The 13754-nt window shown below is 36.9% G+C and overlaps 1 protein-coding gene across 1 annotated transcript in view; it reads left to right on the plus strand.

The window, feature by feature from the left end:
- The window catches only part of LOC134794285 (endoribonuclease Dicer-like), a 90004-nt gene that overhangs the window by 13317 nt on the left and 62933 nt on the right, over positions 1–13754 (plus strand). Inside the window, exons 8-14 of the mRNA XM_063766041.1 lie at positions 1646–1782; positions 10073–10313; positions 10705–10823; positions 11140–11252; positions 11668–11770; positions 12372–12559; positions 12793–12908. Coding sequence (XP_063622111.1) covers positions 1646–1782; positions 10073–10313; positions 10705–10823; positions 11140–11252; positions 11668–11770; positions 12372–12559; positions 12793–12908 — 1017 coding nt within the window. The remainder of the gene's footprint in view (positions 1–1645; positions 1783–10072; positions 10314–10704; positions 10824–11139; positions 11253–11667; positions 11771–12371; positions 12560–12792; positions 12909–13754) is intronic.

Here is a 13754-nt window from a genome sequence, read left to right on the forward strand (position 1 = left end):
TCTGTACGTCCGTCTGTCCAAATGAACAGAACTGGTAAACACCAGGCTGTATTTCATGAACCGTGATAGCTAGGCAGTTGAAATTTTCACAGATGATGTATTTCTGTTGCCGCTATAATAATAAATACTAAAAACAGACTAAAATAAATATTTAAGTGGGGCTCCCATACAACAAACGCAATTTTTTTGCCGTTTTTTGCGTAATGGTACGGAACCTTTCGTGCGCGAGTCCGACTCGCACTTGGCCGGTTTTTTTGTGAATATATACACATTTTTAAAATAGATAAAGGAAATACCCACAAGATACTTAAAATTTCCTATGATTTACGTGCTTCTTGGTCTATAAAATAAATAAATAAAATTAGGCCAAGTTCTGAAACATGGATCTCTTAAACTGCTTAGCCGATTTTGATGTGGTTTTCAGTATACGATAATAAATATGTTTAATTTTATCATTTAGTGCTTTTTTGTAGACTTATTCCTATATGGAACACACTATTTGCAAAAATAAAGTGTAAAAGGAAAAAATAGGTTTTAATTTTTTTTTACATTATTTTTGTACTGACATATTTTGTTTTAATTTTTTTTACGATGAAGCAAGTCATTTTCTTACAATCGACACCAAATTTAACGAAATCGGATGATCCGTGAAACTTGTAGATTTTTTTTTCTGTTTTTAAGAGACCTCGCTTCACCTCGGCTCCTAAAGTACGAAATTACTGGTTCTTCGAAAAAAAATGTTTTAATGGGTCTCCACTATCATCGTGCAAAGCGGCTTGTTTTCCTCCTAAAGTGCAGCTTTTTTTTCATAACAAGCATGACTATAAACTAAATTACGATTTGAGTGGGCTCTGTGTTCAGCAACTTTTGATTTGCAGTACAATTTATAACTTCAAAGCAGTAAGTTGTTCCGTACAGCTTACAGTAGACAGCTGTCACAAACCTTACGATTATGAGCTGAAATATAGCGTGGATGAACTGTAGGGGGCAGTAACCGCTTGGTGTGAAGTGTTAATGTAAACTTTACATTTTACTTTACATATTACAGTTTCCGATTTAGTTCACAAGGTGATGACGAGACCTTCCAACGTGTACGGTCACAGAATAAATAATAGTACTAGATACAGAAGACTCACTCTCTAACAAAACGCGTCTGTTACGATCAGGACAGATATGGCCGCTAGGTGGCGACAGCGCCACGCGCGGCTTATGGCTAGCCACCAAAATTGGTGAGGAACGGATGTACTTTTAGCTACCTGTAGCAAAGCGACGAAATCGCGGAGTGAACCACGCCTGGCACGGTCCTCATAGGATTTAAGGGGCAAGGAGGCCGAATGCCGATTTTTATTTAACAAATATTGGTGTAAGTGAGTGCAATTATTGGTGCATCGGATCGCGTCAGGGTTATATGAGTCATATCATAACAAGATCAAAACATTAACAAATTGATAAGTAGGTAGTGAATAGAATCAGGCGTTACTTTGCGGAAACCCATATTAATATAACGGTTATTAGTATAACGGGTTAGCACTGATTGACTAGCACGTTATCTTTTCGCGGATTAGCAAAGAAATATTTTTGGTTTTAATTAAATTGATAAGTCCAAATCGTCTTCAAATTTTTAAGAATACTTTTTCTTTTACAGGGCAAGAATGATATTACTGCTGTCTATGTCAAAAGAAGAAGGGTATGAGAAAATTATCAAACATTCTTCAGATCAGATTATACAGCTGCTAAATGTGCTGAAAGAATTTAACCCCGATTTATATAACAAGCCTGGAGGTAAAATACCCGCATCATACATGTAATAGTACATTACGATTAGAGAATTACCTATTCTCACATGTATCGTACAACGTTTTACAGGACATATGGCAATTTAAATTTTCTAAATAGTCGCGTAATGTGCTAATTATCGCACTAGTGCGGTAAAGTAGCACCATATGTACTGTAGAAAATCTTTTGATTTCTGGTTGAAATTTATTTCACCCATAAATTCCATAACAGCTCTCGAAGTAGTTATGGCCTGTATCAAAAGTTACAATGTTCTTAACTTTAGGGAACTGGAAACACAAATTGGAACCTAAATTTGTGTATAACCCATCCATATCCTGATAATATGTGGCTTTCCATTAGAAAATGGTCCTTATGCTTCATCTGCATCAAGGACGTGTCAATCAGAATATCAGATGAAAACGTCCTTAATTCACTTGAAGCATACCCAAGTAACACAAAAGTAGCTGAATATTGTTTGAATAATAGAGCATTCCGTACTGTATGCTGAATAAGGTAGCTGTATAACGTCTGTATAAGCGCTTATACAGACGTTATATAGAAGGTTTGGGCGCAAAGTGGGCTAGCCCACGCCGCTTATTACTGAATAACAGTAATGTAATAGCTGTATAAGTGTGTGCCCACACATTGAATCGCTGAATAACACTTGTATAGAGGCTGTCAAAAGCTACTATACCGCTTTTAAACCAAAGTTATCCAGCTTTGTATAGAATGACTCAGTTAGTCACACGTTATGCAGCTTTTGGTTCAAAAGTGCATTGTTACAGAAAATATATTCAGCTATTTGTGTATGATTTGTCTTCCATTTTAATTTGTGAACTCGTGTCAAAGTGTAGTGTCTGAAGTGAATACAAAATAAGGAGGACATTACGCATATATTGATTTGATGTTTACATAACATCAATTTCATTGCGCATGCGACTTTACTGTTAATATATATATACATTTTATTTAAAATTTTAAAGCGCCGCGTAAATAATGCACAGTTTAGAAAGTAAATATAGAAAATGTAGTACTCCACTTTTAAATTTGTAATTTTTTTGCGGTGTTTAGATGTTTTAGTGATAGAAAATGTACTTTAACAAGTTATGCTACGATAAAACTAGTTTTATAAATGAATATAAATGGGTTTTTCCGTTCATTTTAAATTTCTATTTAATTTTAGAGGTTAGAATATGAGCAACCGTAATGGCGTCCGACTGTGCTGAATATAAGCTGCTGCCACAGCTATTATGTGCTAAATTTCTGAATAGGCATTCACATTATTCGCGTTACTAAGCTACATGTTAGATAATAATGGTTTTAGAACAACAAGTTTTGAATAACATCAGTATAATAGTAATTGTTTTCGCAATCTTAAAGCATATTAGGGTTCTATACACAAATGGTAAAAACCACATAGATCCTCACTAGTTTGATGAGAAACATTATAGGTATGTAACACGGGCAATATTCAATCCTACTTCCTACTAATATTATAAACGCGATATAATATTTAAGTTATATGATAAATCTGGGGGCACGGCAGACTACACAGTAACTTTTTCCGTTATCAGTTCCGACAAATATGTAGTAGGTAAAGGTATACGCAAAGATGTACGAAGTGAGTACGAAGATGTGTATAGTATGAGTATGGTGTGGTTACGAGTATGGTATGAATATGAATATGGTATAGGTGCGAAGGTGCGGGTATATTAGTAGCGGGTATCACGGGTATGAGTACAAGTATAGTTTGGTATGGGCAGTATTGTTTAGGTATGAGTACGAGTATAGTGTGGGATGGGTATGAGTAGACCCACTTGAAACCTAAAAACAGTCCGTTCAAAATCGACAGGACACTATCACATTTTTCTTAATATTGTCTGCTTAATATCTCACGACACAAAATATATACAGCTAATTGCTGCTAATGCTGCTATTATGCAGCTTTTAGTAACCACAAATGCTTTAAGCTGAATAATGTCTGACTAACTGTGTAAGAAATAAGTATTATTCAGCTTTAATATGCAAAACCGATACTATGCAAAATTTATTCAGCATTTAGCCCCACATATTTTCTTATTCCGAATTTAGTAATTTCCACCGCTTATACACAAAATTTATGCAATCTTAATTTGAATAAGATGATAATTTTACTCTATTATCCTGCTTGTGTGTTACTTGGGTAAGGACCCTTCTGTGGTGGAAAGCCACATTATGTAACCTTAGAAAATCTTCATACCTAAGAAAAACAGTCGGACGTTTGAGTTACATAGTGAGACATATTTCGTGCATGAAACAGGCGAATCTCAGTTCTTAGAGTCTGGCTAGCCAAAAATTGTTGACAGATATTTCGTTGTTGTATCACCAATTGTCTATGATTTAAAAAAAAGCTAAAAGTCAGTTGTCAATGTATGTCATTCATTCACATTGTTTGCGGTTTATAAGGGGTTTCTTGTAAATAATATTAATAATGTCTATACTGAGTGAGGTTCGCAAACTATTATTTATGCTGGTAAATAATTACGACAATGTGCGCAGTCGACGTGTAGCGTTGTATAACGAAAAACTGCAATGTTTATAACTACTAAAAAAAATTTAAACAAATCAGGAGGTTGGTGCACTATAAATATTTTGATACTTAGCATTTAGCATATTTGGCATAGTACTTATGTATTTTTTTTGGTGATGGATTAATATTACGGTATTATCGAGCTAGGTCTTATTTACACCACATTTCATTTTTCGCCTTGTTACAATGGTATATGGTGAGAAAGTGTTAACATATCATCATCATCATTTCAGCCTATATACGCCCACTGCTGGGCACAGGCCTCCTCTCATGCGCGAGAGGGCTTGGGCTATAGTCCCCACGCTAGCCCAATGCGGATTGGGGACTTCACATACACCTTTTGAATTTCTTCGCAGATGTATGCAGGTTTCCTCACGATGTTTTCCTTCACCGAAAAGCTAGTGGTAAATATCAAATGATATTTCGTACATAAGTTCCGAAAAACTCAATGGTACGAGCCAGGATTTGAACCCGCGACCTCCGGATTGAAAGTCGGACTTCATATCCACTCGGCTACCACAGCTTTTAGTCGGACTTCATATCCACTCGGCTACCACAGCTTTTAGCGTGTTAACATATATTATGTGTTTATCGTTGGCTGTACAGTCAGCAGCAGATATACCTAAGCGGGCAAGGTGTCCAAGAAAACATATAAACTTCGATCGTCACAAAAATAAGGACATCTAAGTTGTCATTTTCACGTAGGCTTTCAGTTCGTCACATATATCTTCACTTCTGAGTTTTCCTTTAACACATACACCCTTATTTAATCACAATGACAATAACGGTTAGAACTTCAGTGGTAACTAAGCACTCAAATTCAAGCTGCTGTCATTAATACCTACACGCACTGCCAATCACGTACGTCAGCAGCCAGGGTGCCACCAGTTGCTAAGCAGTTGTTATTTCAATAGTATCTAAGCATCAACATTTTATCTGTTTAACTTTAAACAAAATACTGTAGCAGCTACGAATTGACACCTCCTGTCTTAAAGAAGTATTTTATCGTCAAGTGTCAAACTTAGACAATAAATAAGTAGGTTCTACGAGAATGATCGGTTTTTTATTTTAGTGATAACGGTACAGCCTGAAATTCGGGAATCAGCTGCAAATGGTGTTAAAGGTATGAAAAACCGGCACGATTAATCATTAGGCCATTTGAATGAATTTGACCCGTAGCACCAAAAAAAAAACAAACGGAAAGGAGTTATGACGTCATCTTTTTTTGTATGGAAATAAAAATTGTTCAGAAACCTATCGTGTGTGGTACTAAATGAAAGGGCATTGAGCCGGTTCTAAAAATATATCACATTATTATATTTCCGTCACTTGCATTCAATTAAAATAAAAATAATTTTCAAGACATACCAAGTTTGGGCTCCTCCAGATACGAAACCGTAGAATTATTTTTTGTAAAATATACCTCAAGTAATACCCAATATCCTCATATCTAACCCGAAGAAATTAATATCGAAAATATTTAGTTTTAGTATTTTTTTTTTATTATTACAAATTGTGATCTATGAATCTATCAATGAAACAGCCTCCTAGCCTAGTCGATAGTGACCCTGCCTATGAAGCAGGAGGTCCCAGGTTCAGGCATTTATTTGTGTGTTCATCATCATCATCACACAAATAAATGCCCTTAACAGGGCTTGTATATATGTGTATGTCGTCGGGTGACAATACGTTTGTGCCATACGTTTACATGGTTTGCAGGAGAGCGAAAAGAAGCAAAAAGAAAATATTTTTCGGAAAGTTTTACATTTAGGAAATATTGAACGTATATATATCATTTAGGCATATATGTTTACTATTTATAGTACCAAACAAATATTGTGAATACAGTGGTAATCATGAAATAAAAGCATTTTTATTTTTGCCATATCCGTATTGATGAGTAAATGTTAAACGTATAATGTATGACATGACGCAAAAGTTGTGGATATGTCACACTTTTGTGATAATTTTCTGTTGACAGAGTGTAATTATCCTATTCCTATAGTAAATTGCGGATATGGCTCAACATTTTTCAAAAATGTTTTTTTTTTCAAAAACCGATTAGTGTCAATTATAGCATATATTTTTTGGTATTTTAGGAATCATTAAAAAACAATTTTCTCAAAAATGGATATGGCACAAACGTATTCTCAGCCGACGATATGGGCATTTATTTGTGTGATGATGATGATGATGAACACACAAATAAATGCCCTTACCAGGATTCGAACCTGGGACACCCTTGCGGACGAAGTTATCATGACGAATAACTACCGGAGATATATCCTCAAGGACGGTACGGTCGACATTTGTCGGGCATGCCGCCGTCCCGGAGAGTCACTCAGGCATATTATCTCCGGTTGTTCTCATCTTGCTAACGGCGAGTACTTGCACAGACATAATCTCGTAGCCAGAATTATTCACCAGCAGCTTGCCCGTCGTGCCTCGCTCTATTGGGATCGATCTATCATCACTGACCGGACTATTGTAGCCAATAAGCCCGACATCGTGCTGATAGATCGATCGCAGCGCCGGACCGTGCTCGTCGACGTCACCATCCCCCATGATCAGATAAAAAAAGAAAGTAAAAAAAAATATTACATGTGAAATGTAACACTTTCTTTTTGTAAATTTGATGTCCCCGACCTCTTTTTATAACAAAAAACCGAGCAAACAGCCATTTTTGTGCAGCAGTGTTCGCGCGCGCGTCTGGACTCGGTCTAGTGAAAAATCCAAGTGCAACTAGTTTTATTACCCGCGCTAGATTAGATTGACGCGCTAATCTTGTACCTCGGCAGAGGGGAAATAGTGCGAATGCCGCCTCCCTTCCGTGTTGCTCGAAGATATACACCGATCTCTTCTTGGGAACCATGTCATCGATTTTAGTAACAAGAAAAACTGCATTCATACATTTAGAAAAAAATGTACTCAGCTCGGGAATCCAACCCCGAACGTTTTGAAAAATCAAACTAAGACTATTTCTATTTAGATATCGATAGTGTAGGTCTTAAGCAGTAAATGTTACTATGAAACATGTTGTCTGAAATGAATAAAATGCATTGTTTTCATATCCTTTAATTTATTTTAGTAAGTTTTCGAAAAGACCACCATTTTTTTCAATACATTTTACATAATTTTTTTTTTAATGTATGAATGCAGTTTTTCTTGATGATGGTTCCTAAGAAGAGATCGGTGTATGTCTTATAGTTTTAGATTTTCCCTTACTGACCGATCTAAATGGGCCATCCTGTATAGTACTAAAATACGATGCTCCGAATCGATCAAAGAACGAAGGAGAAAATAATTGAATTGAAACGTAACACGTTCACTGTCCCAATCTGACATGTAAACCTTATGGCTTTCTAATAGAGGCTAGCCGTAGCCCCACGTGACGAACACGGGCAGTAAATGTGTTAAACATATCCAACTATAACTCCTCTCTTTATTTTGTTGGTTGGACTCATGATCCGCAAGAACGGTGCCTCCTCTATAGATGTATGCGATAAAAACATCACTGCCATGAATATACGTAATATGCTGTTGACCATAGGAATGACGAATTTTGTTTTTACAACTTAGCAGAGAGGATAGAGTACCTATACGGAGTTATACAGGGTGAAATTTAAATCACTGGCCATATTCATTCCCGGCACTAGGTTACATTTAAGGAATCTATTTAGCAAAAAAAAAGAGTACATTTTTTTTAATTTTCATTTTTCAATTTTTAAATATTTTCCACGAGTCGTGGTCACCCTATTACCACAAATGTAAACAAACCTAATAGTAAGTTTTAACAACAACATCAGCAAAACCCTTATCTGTCCTTCACTAAACCTTATAATCGTTGCAATAGGGTCCACCCAGTTAGTGTTGGCGATGGTAGGCAGGTTTATCAATTTCGAGGGTAGTCTAAACCATTCCGCGCTAGCGGTAAACATAACGGTAAGCATAAATGATTAGTCACTCGTCACTCGCCAACCTTAAAATAATAATCGCGCGCGTACTAAGGTTTAAAAAAATGTTTTCGATGTTGGTACGGTGTTATTTATTAAGTGGTGAGTGTTTACGTGGTGCACAAAGATTATACGAAATGGAATCAGTTCCACGCCTTCGCAGGCAAGGATTGAATCCAAGAGTAAGTACCATCTCGTGGGACTTTCGTTGATTGCATCGATTTTTAATCAAATGTACATAAGTTGATTCAATTTTTTAAATACGCCTGAATGCAAAGATTCCTGACCTAGTTTTTACTCATTGTTTTTAAGCCACGGACGTTTTGTTAATAATCATTAGTCTGAAATAACATTTTAGATTAAAAATGGGTTGCCTTTGCATTTTGACGGTTCTAAGCCCGTTAAAGTATGAAGGAAAAAATAGCAACTTATGTAGGTAAGCGTCTTATCTCGCTGCAATAGGGTTCATAATTGGTGACGCGATTGCAAACAGCGGGAGGGGCGGGGTGTCAATGACCTTAACTGATAAGAGAGAAGCGGGTGTAGTGGGTAGTTGTCGGTGTATAACGTACGAGGTTTTTAGGACAACTTGATGATGAGTTATTTCGAAAAAAATGTACTGAGCGGTATTAAAAGAAAAAACGCGTGTTTAATATTTTTTCGAGTTCTTTCGGGTGTTTCAATTTGGCCAGTGAATTAAATTTCACCCTTTCACCCTGTATATATCTTTGAACTTATTGTTAGTACAATCTAGCAGTAAACATCAAATGGCATTCCGCACAGGAGTAATCTAAGGAACGCCCACTGCGGGTTCAGACCTGTTAGAAAGTCGTACATACGCTACATGTGACATATCTTCAAAAATTTATAAACTAATGCGAAATTAACATAAAACCAGAAGACACAAATTAATAATAGAAATGAAACCCAAAAAAAAAGTTGTAATCTCTAGGTGCGTGCGACTGAGATTTGAACCCGCGGTCTCTGCTTTGAAAAGCAAACGCCTGTTACTGAGACCACAACGTGCCTTGACAATTGCCTCTAAATTCGGCTTCAGTTAGCTTTCGCTATGTGTCATTCGTTTTGACGATTCTGCTAAAAGAAATAGTTTGCAGTAAGTTGACCGAGGGGCCCCTGTCAAATGGTTGTAGAGCAAAACGTGAGATATTAGATGTATGTGATGACAAGATTGTACTGCTTTCGATGATTGTCAAAACGCTTTACCTGAAATTGGCATGGCTATTTTTCATTCAATATTCGACCATACTTGTATGCTTTAAACGTATCTTTTTCCATATTGTTCAGATATATTTGACACGTTGACCGCTTAGATACCAGTGGTTTTTTGACAGCTAAGGTATCAATGACTTGTTGTAAGTGTAGAAATTAATGAATAGCGACTGTTAAGATATTTGTGACACATTGAGCGCTCACAAGTAAATACTACCATGACAGTCAACAACTTTTTGACAGTTTAAACGTTTACCTCTCTGAGCACCTGGAGTGTATAGCGACTTCTGCTGCTGACTGTACGTTACATAGTGGTAGAAATTATGTGAGCTGACTTTGAGTGCACGTCAACGTATATTTAACTTATATCCTTAGGTACCTTACGTGTGCACAGAAAATCAAAAATATTTTCTGGTATCAAAACTATAATTCCTACTACACAAAGTGTGACCAGCCCAAGATTTTTTGAATTTCCCGCCAAACATTTGTGTAATATTTCAGTAGCCAGACTCTATTATGTATAGGTATTTTTACCAATTTTCAGTTATAAGAAGAAAAAACATGTCGAACGACCCGCTCTCGGGAATAATCTTCACACAACAGCGATTCACGGCCAAAATCCTCTACAACCTCCTCAAAGATGTGAAAGAAGCAAATCCGGAGGAGTTCAGCTTTCTAAAACATGATTTCTTGGTCGGTTTCAACATCGACCCGTATAAGAGCACTAGGGAACAAGCGTATGTCAAGAAGGCTAGTCATAAAGCATTGCTCATGTTTCGGAATAAGTAAGTTTTCTCAATGTTTCTTTTAGCGGTATCAGTAGGCCTAGCACATGATTGGCGCGACAGTATCTCGCGGTAGATAGACTACCCTCTCGCCGCGATATACTGTTGCGCCAGTCATGTGCTAGCCCGGCTGTCTATCATCAATTATGTACAGTCGACATCAACGATACGCTTAACATTTTTCGCCTTATTACAGTACAGCTGCTGTACCATAGCGTAACATAAGCTAGAATTTGATCGTTAACTCATTCATCATTTGACTTTTAAGCGTTTGGGGCACGGCTTTCAGCCGAAGTGATGTTGGCGTCAATGGATTATAAAGATTCGGTATCTTATTTTGTTCTCTTGTTAAACGAAACTGTGATAATCTCTTATACGAATTCTGTTTCAGGGAACTCAACTGTTTGATAGCAACGAGTGTAATTGAGGAAGGCGTGGATATTCCCCAGTGCCTGTTGGTACTGCGTTTCGATGCGCCATTGGAATATCGCTCTTATATCCAAAGCAAAGGTACACCGATGATTATCACTATAACACAACTATACTATGATAAGTAACTATAGACAATGTTTAAGCCATTTAGAGGGTCTCTTATCTAGGGAGGGTCCTATGACCGTCTAAATGGAGCGTTACTGTCGACTTGTTCAGTTTACAGGTGTCTAAAACACATGAAAAGGGTCACTTGATATGAAATTTTTCAAAATGCCAACTTTTCCATTGCTCTTAAGCCCTCGTATGCCGAGCGCGGATCCGCATACGAGGAAAATATTAGAAAAAAATAATCACGGCACACGAGAGGTTAAGTATAGTTGTATCAAATTTACAGGTCGAGCAAGGAGTGCAGATTCCAGCTTCGTTTTACTAGTGAACTCTGGCGACCGAGAGAAATTTATGAATAAATACCATAGCTTCATGCAAACTGAGAAATACATTCAAAAGGTATTCTGATTTAGCAAAGCCTTGTACTTTTTAAAATAAATATAGTTTATAAAGGTTGTCTCCCATCATGGGGCTTTAAATTAAATTCAGAGCTCGATTCTACTCGCTACTCTGAGCTACTTTTATTATAGGACCAACCCCGAAATCGCGAAAATACTTAGGCTTTTTCATACATTTTGGCTGATTAGATGTCGATGTTTTCTATGGAAAAACTAAAAATGTTATCGCGTTTTTTCTGGGTTGGTCCCATAGTAAAAGTAGATCGATTTCGCGAGTAGAATCGGGCCCTACATTTAAAGCCTCATGGTAGGAGACATACTGTATTTTACTTTTGATTGTATCAATCTAGCCAACACACACTTTACTATACTTTATTTTGTACTTTATTACCTTTAATAATAGTGTATGTTTGCAGTTACTCGTAGGATCCTCGGATACCAGAGAAGCTCCTTCAGAATCTTCCATACAAACCATGTATGACGAGGATGACATTCCCCAGTACAACAATCCTTATGGAAGTAAGTTAACACATTCACCGCTGAGCTACGGTCGTAGCCAATAACATGGGTTTCCCGATATGCAGCGAAAATGCTTCGTAGAGGCAAAACGGAATCGTGTCGTGATTAGCGCTGAATGGGTTAAAAGAAGCACCTACAAGCAAATTATAATTTGTTTTAGGGTATGGCTTTTTAAGGTATGTCACCTCGATAGCTTTTACTAAGTCTTGGTTAATCATCCAATATGCACATGTCAGATGGACCAGAGAATAAGGTATATTACGAGTATGAATTATTGTGATACTTGTTATTGAGGCTAGGGGGCCTGTCAACTTACAAGCGGTATGCTTTAACAAGTACGAGTATATTGACCTGACCATTTTGTATCTATTTTTAAATATACAGAGATGTTGAAGTGCTAACGTTCAACTCAGAAATAGCAAAATTTAAAGCACCGAGCAACGCCATAATTCGTCGATGGAAAGCAATAATGCATTAACCCGAACTACATTTGTATTGCGGGTTACAGCATTATTGCTTTCCAGCGACGAATATTTCAACTGAAAAGTCTTTGTTTCTTTGTTCATGGTATTAATTAAATTATATATTTTTACATGTACAGGTTGTCTCCATGCAGTAGGTGCTATAAGCTTGCTGAACCGCTACTGTTCCTGCCTACCCCATGACCAGTTCACCACGATAACCCCCATGTGGATTAAGGAGTCAGTTTCCGACCGTATGGGTCATTATGCGGGAATAGTTGTCACTATCATCATGCCCATAGCTTGCCCTGTCAAAGAACCAATTAAGGTAAACTATAAAAAAAACAGATATTTATTTCAGATTTATAAAGTTAGACCAAGAAAAGTCTGCAGCGATTTTGATAGCACACGCAGTGCAAGTGTTATTTTTACGTCATAATTTCATAGAAGTTTACTTAGAGTAATTAGAGTGACAGAGAAAGATGCCCGCAATTTGCGAACTTCGATTTTCGCGGATATAACCCTGTATTTATTTCATCTTTTTTTGCATATTTCTTATAGGGCAAACCCTACCACAACCTGAAGACAGCTAAGCGGTCGGCAGCGCTCAATGCCTGCATAAGACTGCACCAGGAGGGCGAACTAGACCGAGTGACCATGCTTCCTCGAAATTATGGGTGCCTATAATGTTTTGTTTTGTCTATTATTCGACTCGTTCCGCCTTTATCTAATATTTGACTTGTTATCTATTGAAATAAAACTATGGAAACGGATTATATCGCGTGTAATGAATTTATCATACATCCCGACTTTTCGAACACTTTACAGCGTTCGTGGTCAACGGGTGACGGAGGAAAAATATATATTTATACCTCTATCAAAATAGCAATGTGCTAAACCCACATACAAAAATAATGAATCATAAACTATAAATTTTAAGGCTAACTAGTCGATATAAGCAGTTTCTGTAGTTTTATTTCATGAGTAACTATCGCGGTAACCGAAGACAATATTTTGTAATATATTATTTATACAGTCGATAATCCGTTGAACCTTCAAGATAGTTCTAATGACTTTTTCCATCGTGTTTTCAGTGATTTGCGGTAAACCTTACAATTGCTTTGTTTTCTTAAGTATGCTTTTAATTAGATGGGACAAAATAAGAATGAAACACTATAATTGAGCAATCGAGCGCAAAGCGCTGGCAAAAATTCGCCGTTTCAGCTTGAGCTCGCTCGTACTGGCATAGGTATTATTAGTGCGAGCGAAATGTATAGAAAGTTCTTTTCGCAGACCTTAGCGATTATGTCAGTGTCAAACTCGTGGAGAGGCTACCAGTCGCATTTCTCAACCGATTCTTGTGAAATGTCGTGAACAGTTTCGATAATAATTTTGATTTTTGTCGATTCAGTTTTTTAGATTTTTTTTTTAAATTGTTTAGCGATAGGCGTTCACGAGGTCTATAGCGCAGAGATCCAGCAGATATAAGAGTATAATAAATTAATACATTATTGGTTCTAGAA

Source organism: Cydia splendana, chromosome 10 (genome assembly GCF_910591565.1).
Source record: "Cydia splendana chromosome 10, ilCydSple1.2, whole genome shotgun sequence".
NCBI classification, from domain to species: domain Eukaryota; kingdom Metazoa; phylum Arthropoda; class Insecta; order Lepidoptera; family Tortricidae; genus Cydia; species Cydia splendana.